At 46.4% G+C, this 19825-nt stretch overlaps 1 protein-coding gene across 3 annotated transcripts in view; it reads left to right on the top strand.

Moving 5' to 3' along the window:
- Positions 1–19549, top strand: part of LOC139377485 (vesicle transport through interaction with t-SNAREs homolog 1A-like) — a 172209-nt gene extending 152660 nt beyond the window's left edge. For 2 of the 3 annotated variants that reach the window (XM_071120516.1, XM_071120515.1), the window contains one exon: positions 17564–18102. In XM_071120516.1, the coding sequence (XP_070976617.1) occupies positions 17564–17761 (198 nt within the window). In that variant the 3' untranslated portion in view covers positions 17762–18102. Of the gene's footprint in view, positions 1–17563 lie in introns of all 3 variants that reach the window. The other variant, XM_071120517.1, reaches the window with a different exon arrangement.
- The last annotated feature ends 276 nt before the right edge of the window (positions 19550–19825 follow it).

Here is a 19825-nt window from a genome sequence, read left to right as displayed (position 1 = left end):
TCATTACATCACGTTGGTGTCCCTATTCCACCGTGCACCTGTTTTACCTTGCAAGCAGCTCACTCAGGCCATGAGGAAGGAAGAGTGATAAAGAATAAGAGAATAAATAGGGAAATAACCACAGAACCCCATAGTGCAGTGTCACTTTGGCTGAGTGCCAAAACAGGTCATTCCCCCCCCCCCCCCTGGCATATTTTGGAAAGCCTAGAGTCAGAGCCTGCCCGCTCCTGTCTGCAGTCAGCCTGTCTGCGCATTTTGCCGCAGATCACATACCAGGGGCACCATTTTCCACCCGGAGACAGACAAGCCAGAGGATCTGATTGGCCCGCTGCCAGAGCGCGCTCACAAAGGCTCCTTTGACAGCAGGTCAGTTGGTTAACCAAGCAGTTGAGAGTCAGGGGGGAGAAGAGAAGAAAAAACATTTTCGCCACCTCCTCACCCCCTTGGCTTAAAAAAACAGCCTCTCCACCAAAAAGGAGAAGGGTGTAATTGTGGCCTGTAATTCGGGGAGTTCCTGCGTGTGGGTTGGACTCTGGTACACAGGCGGGAGGCAGTGGGCGCTTCAGTACAGTAACCCCGAAGAAGAAGAGATGGGGGTGACAACGATAGCTTCCTAGCTAGGACCCAGGTAGACAGTGCCCTTTGCACCCGCCTGTCGGGCACTGCTTTCCTGCAGTTCTGTTCACGAGGCAGGGGTAGGTGTTCGGCAGGCGTGAGGAAAGGACAACGTGTGCTAGCTAGGACACCAGTACACAACAGGTGGATAGGTAGCTAGCAAGCTCGGAATGCCCACATGCTGGAAAGATGCCAAATTGCGGGCTGCAATCACACACTATTTCCAAAAAAATGCACGTTCGTGTTTGTCAAACCAATTGAAGTGTAATTTTCTGTATTTGGGTCATTTGGTATTTTTGGTTTGTTGTGTTTTTGTCAAAAGGGAGGTAAAGAGGAGATACGACTCTAGGCCTTTACGCATGTTTGAAATGTGTCTGCTGCTCGTCAGCAAACAAGGATCTGGGCTTTTGTATGGACAGACGTTCACAGTTCAATGGCAATCTTGACTCCTGGTGTATGTTGTGGATGTGTGCCTGTGTTGGACCACATGACTAACACAAGCCCGCCTTTGCGCGTTACTCTCCTGCAGTAAATCCTATGTTGTAGCTGATACAGTCTCAAAAACCCTCTTTCCCATTGTCATGCTGTTTGGGGGATCAACTGACATAGTTGTGTGATAAATAGCTTGATTTCTTTAGGAAAGGCCCCCCACTCTCTGATAGCTCCCGTGGGGCTCAGTTGGTCGAGCCTTGGGCCTGCAACTCCGGGGTTGTGGGTTCGATTCCCATGGGGGACCAGTACGAATGAAAGTGTAAAAATAAATGGCTACAATGTAAAATGTAAATGATCGAGAAGGCCAGGCTCGAGCTCTCTGGCTCTGCTCTGCCGCCCCTGTCTCTCCTGTGTACCAGCCGCTTTGCATACGACTGATGTTTTAAAAGCTTCATTGTTAACTGACGTTGGGTAGCCCTCCGCTGACCCGGGAGGTATTTGTTCGTTTGATCACGGGGCAGGTGTTTTAATGTATCCAAGCATCATTGTTCCACAGCAACCAGAATGGGATAGACAGAGGATGAAGGCAGGAGGATCCTATGGGGTTCATAAGGGCTGATTATAAGAATATCTAGAATATCAGGGATGCCACGATGGCGGTGGGGGGGGGGCTGCTGATCTGCACTTCCTCCTAACTGGGGAAGTTGGGCGTTGGAGGGTAGTCGTTAGCCGTTGGAGGGTGGTCGTTAGCCGTTGGAGGGTGGGCGTTAGCCTTTGGAGGGTGGGCATTAGGTGTTGGAGGGTGGGCGTTAGCCGTTGGAGGGTGGGCGTTAGCCGTTGGAGGGTGAGCGTTAGCCGTTGGAGGTTAGCAGCAAAGACACAAGTTAACGTCTATTAGCGGAGCGAAGGAGAATCGGCCTTTGTTATTCAAAGAAGATGTACTATAAAATGATCCAATTGGTAATATATGGATTTCTAGATCTAATAGTGTTCCCAGGTAAAAAAATAAAAATAACATGGCTGCATGTTTGTTTGACATTGTGTGTGTGGTTTCTCTTATTTGCTACTATGTAATTTGCGTACTCGAAATAGATCTTCACCACACCTATCTTTCTGTCTTCAAAATAAAACCACGCTTTACTTTAGTTAATTTGCCTCTCCCTGGATCTGCCTGTCTGAGGTTTTACCCACAATTCTCAGCTCTCTGCCTACAGCCAATCATCTGTCTTATCCCAGCCCCCCTTCCCCAACCTCTAATCGACTGTGGATAAATAGACCAACAAGTGAAGAAAAATCCCTTTTGTTAGCATAAACCTACTCTCCTTCAGTGCAAAGGGACAAACCCAAACAGGGTTGTGTCCTGGTAGAAAACTATCTCTCCTCTCTCGCACTTTCTCCCTCTGTGTGTGAAAAATCGAAGTCTTCAGTATTAATAATGGATGATGGTTCCCCATGAATTTTCCATTGTGTAACTCTGGTTCCTTGGTCAGCCTATGATGTTTTGAATGTATGGTGATGGAAATGGAGAGTGTCTGAGAAGGGACTCGACGCCTAGGACAGGGTCAAGCCTTACTGTATGTAGATGACCGAGTGTAAGGGATGTGTCTACACTGAGTGCGATAATGTATACGGAGAGGCATCGACGGGACATTTGGATCCTTATCCTTATCTCTACTTCTGTAGCCTACTAGACACCAGATATTTGACGTTTTTATAATACTGCCAAAGATGTCTTTCAACTCTCAGAAATTGAGCCCAATATAACCGTTACCATTTATCACTGGTTTTGATCAATTGCGCTCGCATTCAAGATGTGCACCGCGTCACTTTGCACTCCAAACGTTTTTTTCCGATTTGGAAAGAAATCTCTTTCACTATTAGCTCACAGGTTTTAAGGGTTTGTTAAGGAGAGAGAAGGGGTAAAGAGTGGGCGGAGCATTATGCTGTGTGAGTTGCGTGTCCACAAGAAAGTCTCCAGCTGGAACTAAACTCATAGCAGATTGTTATTGGGACTTCATCTCTTGACTTCCGTTTCGTAGAGGGAGTCCCCAAGCAGCCCTGACAACCCCTGACCTTTCAACCCTGACTCGTTAGGGATGGAGAGGTGAACCAGCAATCTGCGTCTCTCAAGCTCACTCCACCGCTCCGTACATTCAGAGATGGCAAGAAATGCAAGAAAGTAGGAAAGTGTAGTAAATTAATTTGTGCAGCTGTCAGTGTGCTTAGAGAGGACTTTCTGAACCCCTACTCTCTCTCTCTCCCACTTTCCTCCCTGTCGTTCCATCGCAAGGTTTCCTATAGATTTTTTTCTGTGCCTTCTTCAGCCTGACCCTGTGTGGCTGCGGGCCTTGATTAGTTGGGAGCAGAGTCTATGGATTCCAGCCTCCAGGGCACTAAGCAAATGGAGCCAGAGCATCATGTCAATAACCCAGTTAATGCAACAAACCCATCTCACTGCTGGCCCCATCCTCAAATTGTTCTTTTTTTAACTGGGGAGGGGGGGGGGGCAATCATGAGGGAATCAGTGTCACTCGGGGCTTCTTCCCCTCCTATCCCCTCACCTCTCCTTTTTCTCACTTTCTCTTTCTCTCTCCCCTCCTCCTCTCTCTTGCTGGATTGGGCCCCTCTTTCTCGCTCTCTCTTTCCTCTTCCTCTAGCACATTGTTTCTCTCCACTCGCTCACATCTTAGGTCTCTCTCTCTCTCTCATCATCCCCACTATCCCCCTCTCACTATCCACTACCCCTCCTCCTCTCTCACAGCTGAGACTGGGATTGTACTGGAGAAGGAGAAGGAAGGTGGGTCTGCAAATTTAATGCATCGGCATGGATTATTTAGACTGACTAAAACCTCCCTTGTAGTGTCAAACGGTAGATGACATTATCATTTTTTCCCCCCTCTTACTGGACTGACCAACTGGCTTGAAGCTTCCGCCCGTTTATCCACAGAATGGAGCTGGTCGGCTTTGAGAAGAAACATAAGGCCCAAACAAGTGGTTATCCAACAACCTATGAATCACAAACCCGGATTCTGTTGGGGCTTCTTGTGTAATCCGATGGTTATTTCACACGGACGCGTCAGTTGCACTCCTGTAGTTTTCCACTTTTCCACTACGCCCTCGTAATGCGAACATGCACGTACACAAACTCTCTCACACACTGACACACACACACACACACAGTGGACCTCAGTTCATCTCCTGTGCTTCTGCCTCCCGGCCACACTAGCGTAGTGTGTCCATAACCCCGGAGGTCGCAGGGTTAACTCTAAGACAGGCCTGCTGCCCTGAAGCCTGTGGGCTTGACCCCTGACCTCTCTTGCTGGAGCAAATTTTTATCCACACCACTAAATAACCTGGCTCAACTTTAACCTGTAAACACAGTCTGTTCAGACTGGCTCAAACAATGAAACTTTAGAAATCAAGACATGAGTCAGAGGCCGTTTTTTTCTTGCTAGTTTCCAGTCAGTCAACATCACCCTGTGTGTTGGCCTGTCCATAGAACTGTAGCTGTACTGCTAGTGTATGACAGACTATTCAAACCAGGTGAATGGCCTGAGGTAGAAGGAAAGAGCTCTCTGTTTTTTCCTAAGCGCTAGTTTTGAAGTGCGAGGCTGCTAACTGTCACAGCCATTGTTTCCATAGGTCGCTAAGGCTGTGTGCCACAGAGGAGTGTTCTGTCGAGTGGTTTGCGTGCGCCAAACACGTGTCGCCCCGCCTCTCCATGGTGTACTTGCCTATGGAGCAGCGAGAGGAACTGCCCCTCCCTACCTTAAGGCTTAAGGAAGGAGGTGAGGGCTCTGCGAGTGTGGTGCCGGGAAAATAACCTCTCACTCAACGTCAACAAAACAAAGGAGATGATCATGGACTTCAGGGAACAGCAGAGGGAGCACCCCCCTATCCACATTGATGGGACCGCAGTGGAGAAGGTGGAAAGCTTCAAGTTCCTCTGCGTACACATCACTGACAATCTGAAATGGTCCACCCACACAGACAGTGTGGTGAAGAAGGCGCAACAGCGTGTCTTGCCAACAGCGCCTCTTCAACCGCAGGAGGCTAAAGAAATTTGGCTTGGTACCTAAAACCCTCACACACTTTTACAGAAGCACAATTGAGAACATCCTGTCGGGCTGTATCTCCCCCTGGTACGGCAACTGCACCGCCCGCAACCGCAAGGCTCTCCAGAGGGTGGTGCGGTCTGCCCAACGCAAACTACCTGCCCTCCAGGACACCTACAGCATCCAATGTCAAAGGCAGGCCAAAAAGATAATCAAGGACAACAACCACCCGAGCCACTGCCTGTTCACCCCGCTATCATCCAGAAGGTGAGGTCAGTACAGGTGCATCAAAGCTGGGGCCGAGAGACTGATAAACAGCTTCTATCTCAACGCCTTCAGACTGTTAAATAGCCATCACTAGCACATTAGAGACTGCTGCCTGTATACATAGACTTGAAATAACTGGCCACTTTAATAAATGGAACACTAGTCACTTTAATAATGTTTATATATCTTGCATTACTCATCTCATATGTAAACTCAGCAAAAAAAAAGAAATGTCCCTTTTTCAGGACCCTGTATTTCAATGATAATTCATAAAAATCCAAATAACTTCACAGATCTTCATTGTAAAGGGTTTAAACACTGTTTCCCATGCTTGTTCAATGAACCATAAACAATGAATGAACATGCACCTATGGAACGGTCGTTAAGACACTAACAGGTTACAGACGGTAGGCAATTAAGGTCACAGTTATGAAAACTCAGGACACTAAAGAGGCCTTTCTACTGACTCTAAAAAACACCAAAAGGAAGATGCTCAGGGTCCCTGCTCATCTGCGTGAACGTGCCTTAGGCATTCTGCAAGGAGGCATGAGGACTGCAGATGTGGCCAGGGCAATAAATTACAATGTCCATACTGTGAGACGCCTAAGACAGCTCTACAGGGAGACAGGATGGACAGCTGATCGTCCTCGCAGTGGCAGACCACGTGTAACAACACATGCACAGGATCGGTACATCCGAACATCACACCTGAGGAACAGGTACAGGATGGCAACAACAACTGCCCGAGTTTCACCAGGAACGCACAATTCCTCCATCAGTGCTCAGGCTGGACTGAGGGCTTGTAGGCCTGCTGTAAAGGCTGGTCCTCACCAGACATCACCGGCAACAACATCGCCTATGGGCACAAACCCACCGTTGCTGGCCCAGACAGAGTCCATGCCCATCTTCCAAAAACTTCTGAAACGCTACCTCTTCAAAGAGTATCTTAAATAATCCCACAGCACTCGCCCCTCCTCCCTACTAACACTGACTTTTCTGATAGCTACTCTGAGGAAAATTTGACTTACTATGACTGAGATATGTGGTTGTCCCACCTAGGTATCTTAAGATGAATGTACTAACTGTAAGTCCCTCTGGATAAGAGCATCTGCTAAATGAATGAAATGCAAAATGTTGATTCAGTCTTGCCATTATTTTTCAGTTATTCCGCTTTGTGCAACCAAGGTCCTGCTTGAGTGTGTTTGTGGTTAAGCACACACAATGGTCAATGGTATTTGATGGCTCATCTGTAAAAGAGACCTTGGTCTCTGCGTGACTCCGTGTCAGAATAAACGTTAAATGCTCACGTTGTGTTTAATTACTATACTTATTCCAAAATAGCTTTTGTAAAAAAACTTTGCTGAAAACATTTCTTTACAGAAGAAATGCCTTTCATTTCAGAAGAAAGGTGTACTTCCTCGTGCTCTGAGTGAACTATTTGTGCGATAACTGAGTAGGCAATACTGTCGTGTCTGTGTGTGTGTGTGTGTGTGTGTGTGTGTGTGTGTGTGTGTGTGTGTGTGTGTGTGTGTGTGTGTGTGTGTGTGTGTGTGTGTGTGTGTGTGTGTTTTGGGGTTGAGATCACTATGTCAACATTACCCATATCTGGAGACACAGGATGCTGAATGAAGCCACAGGGGGGTTTTAAGCAAATATTTGGAGACTTTATTCGAAACGGCAAACAAACACAAAAGGAGTCTCCACACTATTTAATCAAAAAAAGACGCAGACATAAACACACGTTTCCTCATTACTTCTCCTCCGTGGAATCCTAGACAGCCCTATTTTATGACGTAATTAGTTTTAAAGCATTGTTTGGAGCAGAGACAGGACTCTGGCTGCTTGCTTCAGCAAACAATGTCACGTGGTGCCATGATGTCAAGTTATTGAACGTTTTAAGATACAACAAACATGGTCAAAAACTATTGGCGACGCTTCCATAAACATTGTTTGTCTTAGTCATTTCTGTTTGTTCACCCCCCCCCCCCCCATTCCTTTTCTGTAATGCTGCGATTCCAAACAGCTTTTTAAATCTCTTATCTATTCCTGATCCAATGGCTTCAAGTTGCCAAATTCCATGAAAAAAAGGAATTTGGTGTCAAATGTCAATCCTGGCTGTATTCCTACTACCATTGTCGGACCCAATACTTCTACGTAGAAAAGCAGCACAACATGCACCTATAGAGCTGACGTCGTAACTTTCCTTAAAGTCTTTAACGAGACAGCCATGTGAACGAATCCACTGAAACCCCATCTATCTTTCTCTTTTCACTCTGTCTGTGGCGGGTATTGTGTGACTGCAACGCAGCATGCAGACATCATAAACCATTGCCCCGGGTCTGCTCTAGAATGCTCAGCGCATCCCTGCTCAACTCCTACCCCCCCCCTCCCCCCCCCCCTTCTCCTTTTCTTCCTCACCGTCTTAGTGAAAGCGAATGGACAGCCCATAAGGAGGATTTATGTGGCCTAATGAGATTTCAATACTGAACAAACAATAAAAATGTATGTGCATCATAGTTTTGGAGGCCTGTGGCTCCATGGCTAATGTCACGCCCTTACAGCAGGCCCTGTTAATCCGATGCGCAGCTGGCCCTCCCATGGAATGCGGCCGAGAGGTTTTGTGTTCGGAAATCTTAGCAAGCGAGACGAAATGGTGAGAAAAGTAATTTATTGGGCGCTGTATAAACGCTGTACTATTCACTATCAACCTCCAGGCTGGAGGGATTCCCGTCTCAATGTCCCGCTCTGCCCAGCCACCTTCCCAGAATACATAGCATCAGTCACAACAGCAGTTGGTGGCAGCGGTGGGACCCGTCAAGGGTTAATGCTTGAACAGCAAGTTAGGTCAAGTCTACCCTATTGCTTTGCCAACCACTTAATTCAACCCCATGTATCCTTGCATACAGTATGTTTTTGTAATAATACATTGTACTGTAAAGATTTTTTTTTTTACATGCAACATCCATGTATGGCCTACATACTCAGTCGTGTGGCATTTGCACAGCAATATAACCTTGCCCTCCAAGTCGAGGCTCCTCTAAGAATCCTGTGTAGGCACACTTGAGCATCGTAAGGGTCAAAATCACATTTAATTTGTCACATGCTTCGTGGACAACAGGTGTAGACTAACAGTGAAATCCTTACCTACGAGTCCTCTTCCAACAATGCAGAGTCAAAGATAAGGCAGAACATAATAAAACATTTAAATAGTGACACAAGGAATAAATACACAGCGAATAACGAGTGAAAAAAAAAGAACATGGCTATATACAGGGAGTGCCAGTACAGAGTCGGTGTGCAGGGGTACGAAGTAATGGAGGTAGCTATGTACGGTACATATAGGTAGGGGTAAAGTGACTAGACAACAGGATGGGTAGACAGCAGCAGCATATGTGCATAACAGTTAGTAAGTTAGTGCAGAAAAGGTTAAATGCGGTTATTCCGGGTATTTAAGGTAGCCATTTGATTAGTTTTTTAGCAATCTTGTTTAGTCTTATGGCTTGGCGGTAGAAGCTGTTCAGGGTCCTGTTGGTTCCAGACTTGCCGTGTGGTATTAGAGACAACAGTCTGTGGCTGGAGTCTTCAACCATTTTTGGGGGGCCTTCCTCTGAAAAATCCCTATTCTAAATGCCACTATATTAGAAGAAGAAGCCCCATTGTGGACATAGTCGAAAAAATGTCCTCTGTCCTTTCTCCAGCTATTTGTTTGTTCCCGAGATGCCTATGGGAGATAAGTGAAGTATGCAGGACACACAATGCACATATTATCCACATATTAAAAGGAGGGGGAGTGAAAAGAGAATAGGGGAAAGGGTGGAATAAGGGATGCAAGAAAAGACAAAGGGGGACCGAAAGGTAAGTAGGGTGGGAGAGATCATGTGGAGGTGAGGAGAAGGAGAAAGTGGTTAAACTAAAAAATAGAGAGGAAGGTAAGTCAAACAGAAAAGGAGAACATGAAGGGAGGAAAGGGAGCGGGGGGATCGGGTGAGGGGGAGAGCGATTGTAGAGAAAGGGAGGGAAGGAAAGAGAGCTACTTTTCTGTCAGGCTGCCAGCTAGGGAAGTGATCTGTGTACCTATAAAAATAAGAGAGAGCCTCAAAAAGCCACCTGTACATTTCACCGGGACAGGAGGCTGCAGCTGCCTGAAACCACTACAGGCAAAAGTTCTTGAAAATTCCAGAAACAGTTGCAAACAAGGTATTTTCTCTCCCCTTATTTTCTTACCCTCATTCGCTCTCCTCTCTCACTTTCTTTGCCTGGCTCTCTTTTACACACACACACACACACACACACACACACACACACACACACACACACACACACACACACACACACACACACACACACACTCAGTGCCCAACTCCTCTCTCTCTCATTCTCTCCCTTTCTGCATCTCATCCTCCCTCCATACCACACTTTCCATCTCCCTCCTCCCTCCAACACATTTCCAGGTAGAGGTCCAAGTCCCAGCCTCGGCTGCTGGCTGGGTTGTTAGCCGCCAAATAAAAAATGGATGAACTTGTAGAGCCCCGGTGCTGCTCTCATGCGTCGGTGCGAAGCTCGTTAAAAAAAAGAAAGAAAGGGTGCTCCGTCATGGAGCGGCTGTGCGCCTCGCTCAGACCACGGACTCCAAACGGAGACAGACTTCCTCCCAACCGTGGCACAGAATGTAGAATACAGCAAATAGGGCTAGAGATTGAACAAGCCTGTCGGAGGACGCGTGTGGGAAGGAAAAGAGAGCCCTCATTGTGGTGTATATGAGCATGTACTAGTAACCCCCCCCCAAAAAATCACTCCTACTTTCATGAAGAGATCCAGTGGGTAATTACACTAGAATTTGACTAATAAGCCCTTGTGAAAATGATGTATAAACACATTCAGGTTCCTATTGAGATACAGCATTCAGTACTGGCTAGAGTGTGATAGTATGTATAATAACATTCAGGTTCTTATTGAGATACAGCATTCAGTACTGGCTAGGGTGTGATAGTATGTATAATAACATTCAGGTTCTTATTGAGATACAGCATTCAGTACTGGCTAGACTGTGATAGTATGTATAATAACATTCAGGTTCTTATTGAGATACAGCATTCAGTACTGGCTAGAGTGTGATAGTATGTATAATAACATTCAGGTTCTTATTGAGATACAGCATTCAGTACTGGCTAGAGTGTGATAGTATGTATAATAACATTCAGGTTCTTATTGAGATACAGCATTCAGTACTGGCTAGAGTGTGATAGTATGTATAATAACGTTCAGGTTCCTATTGAGATACAGCATTCAGTACTGGCTAGAGTGTGATAGTATGTATAATAACGTTCAGGTTCCTATTGAGATACAGCATTCAGTACTGGCTAGGGTGTGATAGTATGTATAATAACATTCAGGTTCTTATTGAGATACAGCATTCAGTACTGGCTAGAGTGTGATAGTATGTATAATAACATTCAGGTTCCTATTGAGATACAGCATTCAGTACTGGCTAGAGTGTGATAGTATGTATAATAACGTTCAGGTTCCTATTGAGATACAGCATTCAGTACTGGTTAGGGTGTGATAGTATGTATGTGTGCATAAGTACTGTTTTTCTTTCGGGAATTACATGATGTCGGGGACTTTTTAAAGTAAATAACATGCAATTAAAGAGCTCTATTTTTTTCAGCCGTGTGTGTGTGTGTGTGTGTGTGTGTGTGTGTGTGTGTGTGTGTGTGTGTGTGTGTGTGTGTGTGTGTGTGTGTGTGTGTGTGTGTGTGTGTGTGTGTGTGTGTGTGTGTGTGTGTGTGTGTGTGTGCGCGCGTGTGTGTGTGTGTAGAACATGTATATAGAGGGGTAACATTGCACTACTTCAGGTCAGCCTATTGTCCAAGCTGTTAACCCAGCATCTCAAATAGTTTCATGTTTATGACTGTTTTTTTTTTTTTTTTTTTTTTCATGTGGTTCTTCGCACACAATTTACGTCTTAACACGTGTATTTTGTACAGTACGCTGTTGACGCTGATTTGACTCCTTTTACTAGATCTGTTTCATTCATTAGATTGAAACAAGGCCAGTTCTTACAGCTCTTTCCATTGAATCGGTCAATTTAAACAGAGTACTTTGACGTGAGTGTGAGTGAGGAGGAGGGGTGTGAAGACGGGCAATAGAATCAAATATTTATTTGTATTAGTTCACGATCACAAGCAAACGCGTTAGTCAGGGCTCGCCCCCCCCTTTCCAGCTTTCTGCACCATTTCCATTACTCTCACTATTTGTGAACACATTGAGCCTTCCGGCACCCCTCCCTCCCTCCCTCTTTTCCCCTCCCTTGTTCCCTCCCTTCTTTTCTATCCTCTCCTCCACTCCTGTCCCATGCTGCATATTCCCAGGATTTAGAGAGAAAGAACCAGAATTGGTCAGACAGACATTGATTTTAGTTTTATTGGCCTAGTAGTGGAAAGGAGGGGGGGGATCTCTGGGTGTTAAGTTTGTTTTCTAAGGTAGTAGTGATGTGCTGTGTCCGTCTGTCTGTCTGAATGTGTGTCTGTATGTCCACAAGTCCACCTCAGAGAGCCAGCAGAGAGGGTGTGTGAGTGGGGCTTTAGGGCACACACACGCACGCGCACACCCACAGTCTCACTGACTCTCACACCATAGAGGTGTATCCCTGGCCTCATTAGGACTGGTAATAAGGGTGTGCTGTGAAGAAAATACACTAAGGGAGAGGAAAAAGAGAGAAAAAAAAATAGAGATTTTAAATTTTAATAACATGGGTAAGATTTTGTAAATCTTTCCTGACAGAAAAGTCCTCATTATTTTCATCTGTCTCTGAGGAGGCTCTCTTCCAGCCTTCTTCTCCGGGTAAACGGACTCTTCTAGGGTTTCTGCGCTCTCTGCTGCTTCTCTCTCGTTTTCATTCTCCTATCCCCCCCCCCGCCCCCACCGTCTGTCTCTCTTATACTTCTCCCTCCTCTTGCCCCTCTCTCTCTCACTTGCATGCATGTACAGCATCACCGGTCTTTGGGCAGTGCCACAGCTGCTTTGCTCTTTAGTGAACTGCTTGGTTGCTTGTTGGAGAGAGAGAAGAAAGAGAAGAGAGAGAGGAGAAAGAAGAGCGAGAGGAGAGGGAGAGAGAGAGAGAGAATGTTGGGGGATCACAGAAGGGCCTCATGAGAAGGTGCACGGGGGGGGGGTGTATAAGGCTTATCCCAAGTCACCTCTCCACCCCTCCCATTCTTTTCTCTTATGTCAAGTGTCAAACACAGAGGATGGATCCGGTTTGATAAGTTCTGTTCTGTCTGGAGATGTGATGTCTCAGAGCTGGATCTGCTATAAGGTAGAATAAACCATGTTTTTCAAACTGAAACTCTCTGGTCAAAGATATGTTTGGAGAATTTTACGATGGCATTATGTGACTTCATTTGAATAAATAAGGCTTGTAATCGTGTGTGGCTGGTAGACTGAAATGAATCTCTTTGTGTGACATATCATCTTTGCAGTGTAGATATCTGTTAGATGGACAACTTTGTAGCAAAAAGTATCATTACAAATTAGGTCAATTGGATTATATTAAGGGGGACAGTACTATCGCGGACTGATCTGGTTTTTGATTGTGGACTACAGGAAAATGAGGACCGAGTACACCCCCGTTCTCATCGACTGGGCTGTAGTAGAGCAGGTTGAGAGCTTCAAGTTCCTTGGCGTCCACATCACCAAAAAACGAACATGGTCCAAACACACCAAGACAGTCGTGAAGAGGACATGACATAACCTATTCCCCCTCAGGAAACTAAAAAGATTTAACATGGGTCCTCAGATCCTCAAAAAGTTCTACAGCTGCAACATTGAGAGCATCCTGACCGGTTGCATCACTGTCTGGTATGGCAATTGCTCGGCCTGTGACCGCAAGGCACTACAGAGGGTAGTGCGTTCGGCCCAGTACATCACTGGGGCTAAGCTCCCTGCTATCCAGGACCTCTACACCAGGCGGTGTCAGAGGAAGGCCCTAAAAATTGTCTGCTACCGGATGGCAAGCGTTACCGGAGCACCAAGTCTGTGACCAAAAGGCTACTTAACAGCTTTTACCATAAGCCATAAGACTCCTGAACAAGTGACTCCCCAGACCTTTCACATTGCCCACCCCTCTTTTACGCTGCTGCTACTCTCTGTTTATCATATATGTATAGTCACTTTAACCATACCTACATGTACATACTACCTCAATTAGCCCGACTAACCGGTGCCTGTATATAGCCTCGCTACTGTTATTTTTTACAGTCTTTTTACTGTTGTTTTTATTTCTTTACTTATCTATTGTCCATCTAATACCTCATTTTTACTTAAAAATCGCACTGTTGGTGAAGTAAGCATTTTCACTGTAAAGTCTACACCGGTTGTATTCGGTGCACGTGACAAATAAACTCTGATTTGATTTCATTCATCCACTTTATGATGGACTGTAGTGAACAATTCAAATGAACACATGACACAGATAGGTGATCCTTTTTTTGTTGAGTGACTCACATGTAGATTACTGAGATCATCATGCCGTTGGGCACAGTCGGATAACTAGCCAAACCAACGGAATATTCCTCCTTTCACACCTCTAGCTTCTCGCTCTGTCGTGGGGGTTCCGGGGTTCATTTCACTGGCTGTCAGAGGGCAGGGCGTACGCTCTTTAAAGTGTCACAGACACTGTTTAGTAAATGGATTGAAACATGGCTTAAGTGAATTTTGACTCCGTTCCCTCGCTCCTCTCCTCCACTCTGGACTCTCCTCTCCTCCTCCCTGTTTGGCAGCCTCCTCTGTTTGGCAGCCTCCTCCTCCCTGTTTGGCAGCCTATTCCTCCCCCTCGGAGGGTGTTTTCAGAGGCCCCTAACCACCGGTATATTCATCTACATTACTGTAGGCAGGAGAGGGCCCCCCCCCCCGAGGGCCCCCCCCCCCCCCGTCCCATGCATTTTACTCATTCATTCAAATGACCTGGCTGGCATCAAACAGACCAGCCCTTGGTCTTCTCCTTCTCTCCAATCCACTTTCCCGGTGTTATTAAAGGAGGCATTTCCCATATCCAATGAACTAGACACCCCCAGTTAGGGATTGCAATATATGCATATTGTGTTCTTATGTAAACGCAGATATGAAGTCTAAAAACATGAGGAGAAATAGGGCTTGAGAGAAATGGACCGACTCTTCCCTAGGCTAAGTGGTAAGGGGATACGGAGAGATTCACGCAATCGAGCCGTTTTTCTACTTACCCGGAGTCCGATGACCTCGTGGACACCATTAATGATGTAAACTGCGTGCAGTTTGAGGGAAGTTAGTTTCGCAAGCTAATGCTGACTAGCGTTAGCCCAATGACTGGAAGTCTGGCTGGAAGTCAGTCAATGACTGGAAGTCTACAGGTAGCTTCCGACACTAAATGACGGGTCTCGTTTTTTAAGGAGAGTATGTCTTTTTTTTGGTGTAGTGTTAAAAAAAAAAAAAACTCTATAGGATGCCCCATTATACTTTATAAATGCTTTCTAAATTATAATAAATGCTAATTTAGTCATTTTATAATACATGCCTTGTTAATGAATGGTTATGAATGCTAGAAGACTCATTTATCAGCAGTATAGGCCGATAGCTACACTACTTATAAATAGTTTATTAAGCTTATTAAATACAACTTATTTTAAGGTGGTACTTCCCTATCCCCCTAACCAAGTTTTCGCCAGCCCAAAACTAATTTCCCACAAACCCCCCCCCTTTCATCTCAACCCCTCCTCCACAGCTGTAAAATTAACTTGCAGCAGGATCCCCAAAACACATCACATACAGTAACACGCTAGCATCTCTGTTGGGGCGTTTGCGGGTAAATAATCATGCTGAATAATGAATGCCAATTAAAGGGAGACATGGGGGAGATGTGGCCTAGCTAAACACGCGCTGATTAATGTTTCCCCCGCTTTTTCCCCCCCAATCGGCTCTGCAATATGCAAGTGCTGCAGCGCAAGGACCATATCAGGAGAGGCCAGAGCCACGGAGACGAGGCCCATTTATTCAAATCAATCTCTGATAAACATTGCGAATGGGTATACTCGGCGAGTCAGGGGGAGAGTTATGTCAGAGCTTACTTCACTCTCATTGCTAACATCTTATCTCGCCCTTGCGTGCGTAGCCTGCGCGCGCGCACAAACGCAACCAGTGTGTACTGTACAAACATGCTTGCGCACTTTTGCTCATAGGCAGGCGCTCGTAACATCACTCACGGCACACGCTCCGACACACTTAAACTCTATACAGACACAGGCACGGGTACAGGTAAAGGCTCATGCCGGTGCATGTAAAGACAAGTGTTGTCTTGGTGTGTAGGCTGGGGCTCTCAGGGCTGCCGAGATGTTTCCAGGCTGATGGCTCGGGCCCCTGGAGACTCACTCTGTGTCAGGCTGGGACTGGAGCTCGGGTAGCATAGGTTCAGGCTGTGGGCTAGGGATTGGAGATAGGAGTCATAACTGAGGGGGATTGTGAGAGTAGGACAGGGGGGGGGGGATCATTCTGGAGGCTGGGGATGGAGTATAGACAGCAAGGACTGAGACATGGGGAGGAGTTTAGAGGGTGTAGCTGGAAGGTGGACAGGGGGCGAAGGGGAGTGGACAGGGGGCGAAGGGGAGTGAACAGGGGGTGAAGGGGAGTGAACAGGGGGCGAAGGGGAGTGGACAGGGGGCAAAGGGGAGTGGACAGGGGGCGAAGGGGAGTGGAAAGGGGGCAAAGGGGAGTGGACAGGGGGCGAAGGGAAGTGGACAGGGGGCGAAGGGAAGTGGACAGGGGGCGAAGGGGAGTGGACAGGGGGCAAAGGGGAGTGGACATGGGGCAAAGGGGAGTGGACATGGGGCAAAGGGGAGTGGACAGGGGGCAAAGGGGAGTGTACAGGGGGCAAAGGGGAGTGTACAGGGGGCGAAGGGAAGTGGACAGGGGGCGAAGGGGAGTGGACAGGGGGCGAAGGAGAGTGGACAGGGGGCGAAGGAGAGTGGACAGGGGGCAAAGGGGAGTGGACAGGGGGCAAAGGGGAGTGGACAGGGGGCAAAGGGGAATGTACAAGAGGGGGCCATAGAAGAAGGTGTAAGAAGCTGAAACTCAGGCTGGGATAAGTGTCTGACTAAAGAAGATCAGGACACAGGCTAGAGGCAAGAGCAGGTCTACAGCTGGAGTTAAAAGCACACTGCTACTATCCTCAGGCCAGGATAGATGCTGGGGCTGGGGAAGGGGTAGGTAGGGGGTGAGTGAGCAGGCCTGAGTTGCAGCTCCACAGCCCCAGTGATGAATGGCTGGAGCATGGGCCATTCATCTCCTGCTTAGAGCAGTGGACACTGGCCCACCTCCCCCTCCATTCCCTTTCCACTCCCCCTCCACATGTCAGCAAATGTGATAATTCTGTCATTTGTCAGGAGTGACGGAGGGTGGGGAAATGTGTGGGGAGAGGCACTGGAGACTACTTCTGGGACTACGGACACACACACACAGAGATAGATACACGTGAACACACACACACACACACAAACTAACACATTCATTTTGTCTCATTCTCCTCACTACCTCTCTTTGTATAATTTTTTGTTCAAAGTAAATTTTTTGTCAAGTCTACTTAGGCAACAGTGGGAAAATTGAAATGTGCAAAAAGAGCGAGGCGTTTTATGGCACATTCCATCAGTAATTCACTGATTTTATTACCTCCAGGAAACTTGTGAGCCACATTTTCCACTTTATTATGAAAATAATGTTTTTAAAGCCTGTCTGCAGTTTTGTGTATGTGTGATTGGATGTGTGTTTACGAGTCTGTGTTTGGGAGATGCTGGAACAAGCAATTGTGTGTGTGCATGCGTATTTGTGCTAGCGTGTGTGTGTGTGTGTGTCTGTGTGTGTGTGTGTGTGTGTGTGTTGTCGCTTTTGGACAACAGTCTTGACAGTAGGAACACTGTGAACAGTAAATACCCTTGTATGAGGCCCTCATGGTACCCATTAAACATGATAACCTCGGAGTTAAGGGCCGGTCATTTTGTTACACATAAATGCATAAAAGTTTGGGCGTGTTTCAAATGTCTCTGTGAATTCAGACAGGCTACTGTAACCCCTGGCTAACCCTGTCTTTACCTAATTTTCTTTCTCTCTCTCTACCTATCGTTCTCTCTCTCTACCTCTCACTCTCTCTTTCTTTCTCTCTCTCGCTGCAGAATCATCCAGAACCGAGTCCTGGTCTTCGTCCTCGGCGCCACCATCCTCCTCACCATCATTCTGGCCATCTATTTCAATGTGCGAGGGCACTGATCTCCCCCAATGCTCTCACACACACACGCGCACTCCGTCTCACACACACACACACACTCCGTCTCACACACACACACACACAAAACACGCACCCGCATGATTAATAGCGACAAAAGTGTTTGCTCTGGAGTAATTAGAACAAATGGTGCCCATGAATCACTCTTTCTGGGCCCTGACAGGGGTCTCTCTCTCTCTCACTCGCTTTCTCTCTGAGACAGCCCCCCTCTGTGTCTTTTATTGCTATTGATAATATTCATGGTGTCGTCGTCACTGGACTGCGTTTAGCGTTGGAGATCTATCTTTTCCCTGGGTAGAGAGGGCCTGTAGGGGATTCAAAAAGTCTAGACGGGTTCAAATATGTACAACTTCCTACTGTTGTTCATTCGCCACGTCCATGGTCTGACCTAAGGTGTTTGCGGGTCCCATTTCTGTGTGTGTGTGTGTGTGTGTGTGTGTGTGTGTGTGTGCGTGTGTGCGTGTGTGCGTGTGTGCGTGTGTGCGTCTAGTCTATTAAGCGCTCGACTCAACTCTTTGTGTGCAAGGTTAACATGGGGGCCTACTATATGAATGTACCCAGCCTACCTAGCTATCATCTTTTATGAACGGAACATACAGCACAAAGGACAGTGCCTTCAAATAAGAGGTGGTTTTCAGAGTCACCTTTTTTTTCGGCACGGTTGGGCCCCGAATGTGAGATATGGAAGATATATACAACCCATAGAAAATGCATGAACAAGTTTGCTTCTGTTTTAGCTCAAGGAAGGAAAATCCCCCCTTTTATCCACCCTCGTCACATTACTGACTCCTATCACTGTTATCTGACTGTAACGGATCTTAATAGTGTCCAGACTCCATTTTGTTTTTACACACAAGACATTAACGGAGAATTGATTATAGTAGGCAACACTGTTGTAGAAAAATCATGTTTTTTTGGGGGGGGGGGGTTCAACAGCAATTCTATTTATTTATAAACATTGTTTTAGAATTGATGATAGATTTTTGGGATTAGCGTTAAAGATTATGTGATACTAAGTGTATATTTTATGAAGTCTATTATTAATGTGAACTGACGCAGACCAATCGTCTTTGGCCGGCGAATCACATTTTTTATTATGTTATAATTTTTTACCTAGGCAAGTAAGTTAAGAACAAATTCTTATTTACAATGACGGCCTAGCAACTGCCTGTTCAGGGGCAGAACGACAGATGGCTTGTACCTTGTCAGCTCGGGGGTTTGAACTTGCAACCTTCCGGTTACTAGTCCAACACTCTAACCACTAGGCTACCCTGCCGCCCCATATGACATGTATAGTATTGTATAGTCCAGGACCAATTGAAACATGGATTGCTTTGATTGTGTGTGAATTCAGACTTAAGCCATTTTTAATATGAGTGAAATTGCTCTGTTGTCCTGTCTAAATGATTGTATTTCTTCTTTCTTTACTTTTTGTCGAGTTGAAATGATGACAATAATAATGCAGTACTTTTACATAGAGCCTTTTACCCGAAAGTTAAGTTACAAAGTTAGTTTGTAGTTAAAAGCCATTCTACTGTTTGTGGGCAGGTTAATATTGTTGTATTGTATGTGTATAATCAGAGGCAAGGCAAATGTTGGACTGTTGAGGGGGATTCCAGTGTCCAGTCCTGAGGGCTGAATTATGCTCTTATGTGTCACACATATTACACTCACACAGAAACATACTCTCTCTAAAACCTTCACCGGTACCCCCCACGTCCACCTCCTTCGAACACACAGACAGACTCATAGACAGACAGGAGACCGGTGGTCTCTGCCTGGCTCAGACCAGACCGCCAACCTGCCTCCGTGTGGCAGAACGCACTCGCGCACGAGAGAGAGGCCATTTGCTGTTCCGTTTCAGGGCGAGCGGATTGTCTTATTTTGGAAGCACGCTTGGTGGGTGGGTGGGTGGGTGGGTGGGGGGCTTTCTCCGCTTTCTCAAAGGTTCATATTAATGGGCAACAAAATAGTTTGTCTCTGTCCGTCCCATGTGGGGCCAGCCCGTGGAGAGTTATCATTAAGTTGAGGAATAACGAACGAAGGGGAGAAGAAGCAGATGTGGAAATAAGGAGGTTGAGGGAGGGAGGAGAAATCCCTGCCAGTTTGACAAACCTCATCAGATAAGCACCTGTGCAATTGGTTTTTCCAT

This window comes from Oncorhynchus clarkii, chromosome 20 (assembly GCF_045791955.1).
Source record: "Oncorhynchus clarkii lewisi isolate Uvic-CL-2024 chromosome 20, UVic_Ocla_1.0, whole genome shotgun sequence".
Classification (NCBI taxonomy): Eukaryota; Metazoa; Chordata; class Actinopteri; order Salmoniformes; family Salmonidae; genus Oncorhynchus; species Oncorhynchus clarkii.
Note: the sequence above shows the minus strand (reverse complement) of the source record. Positions and strands in the feature narration are given on the sequence as shown.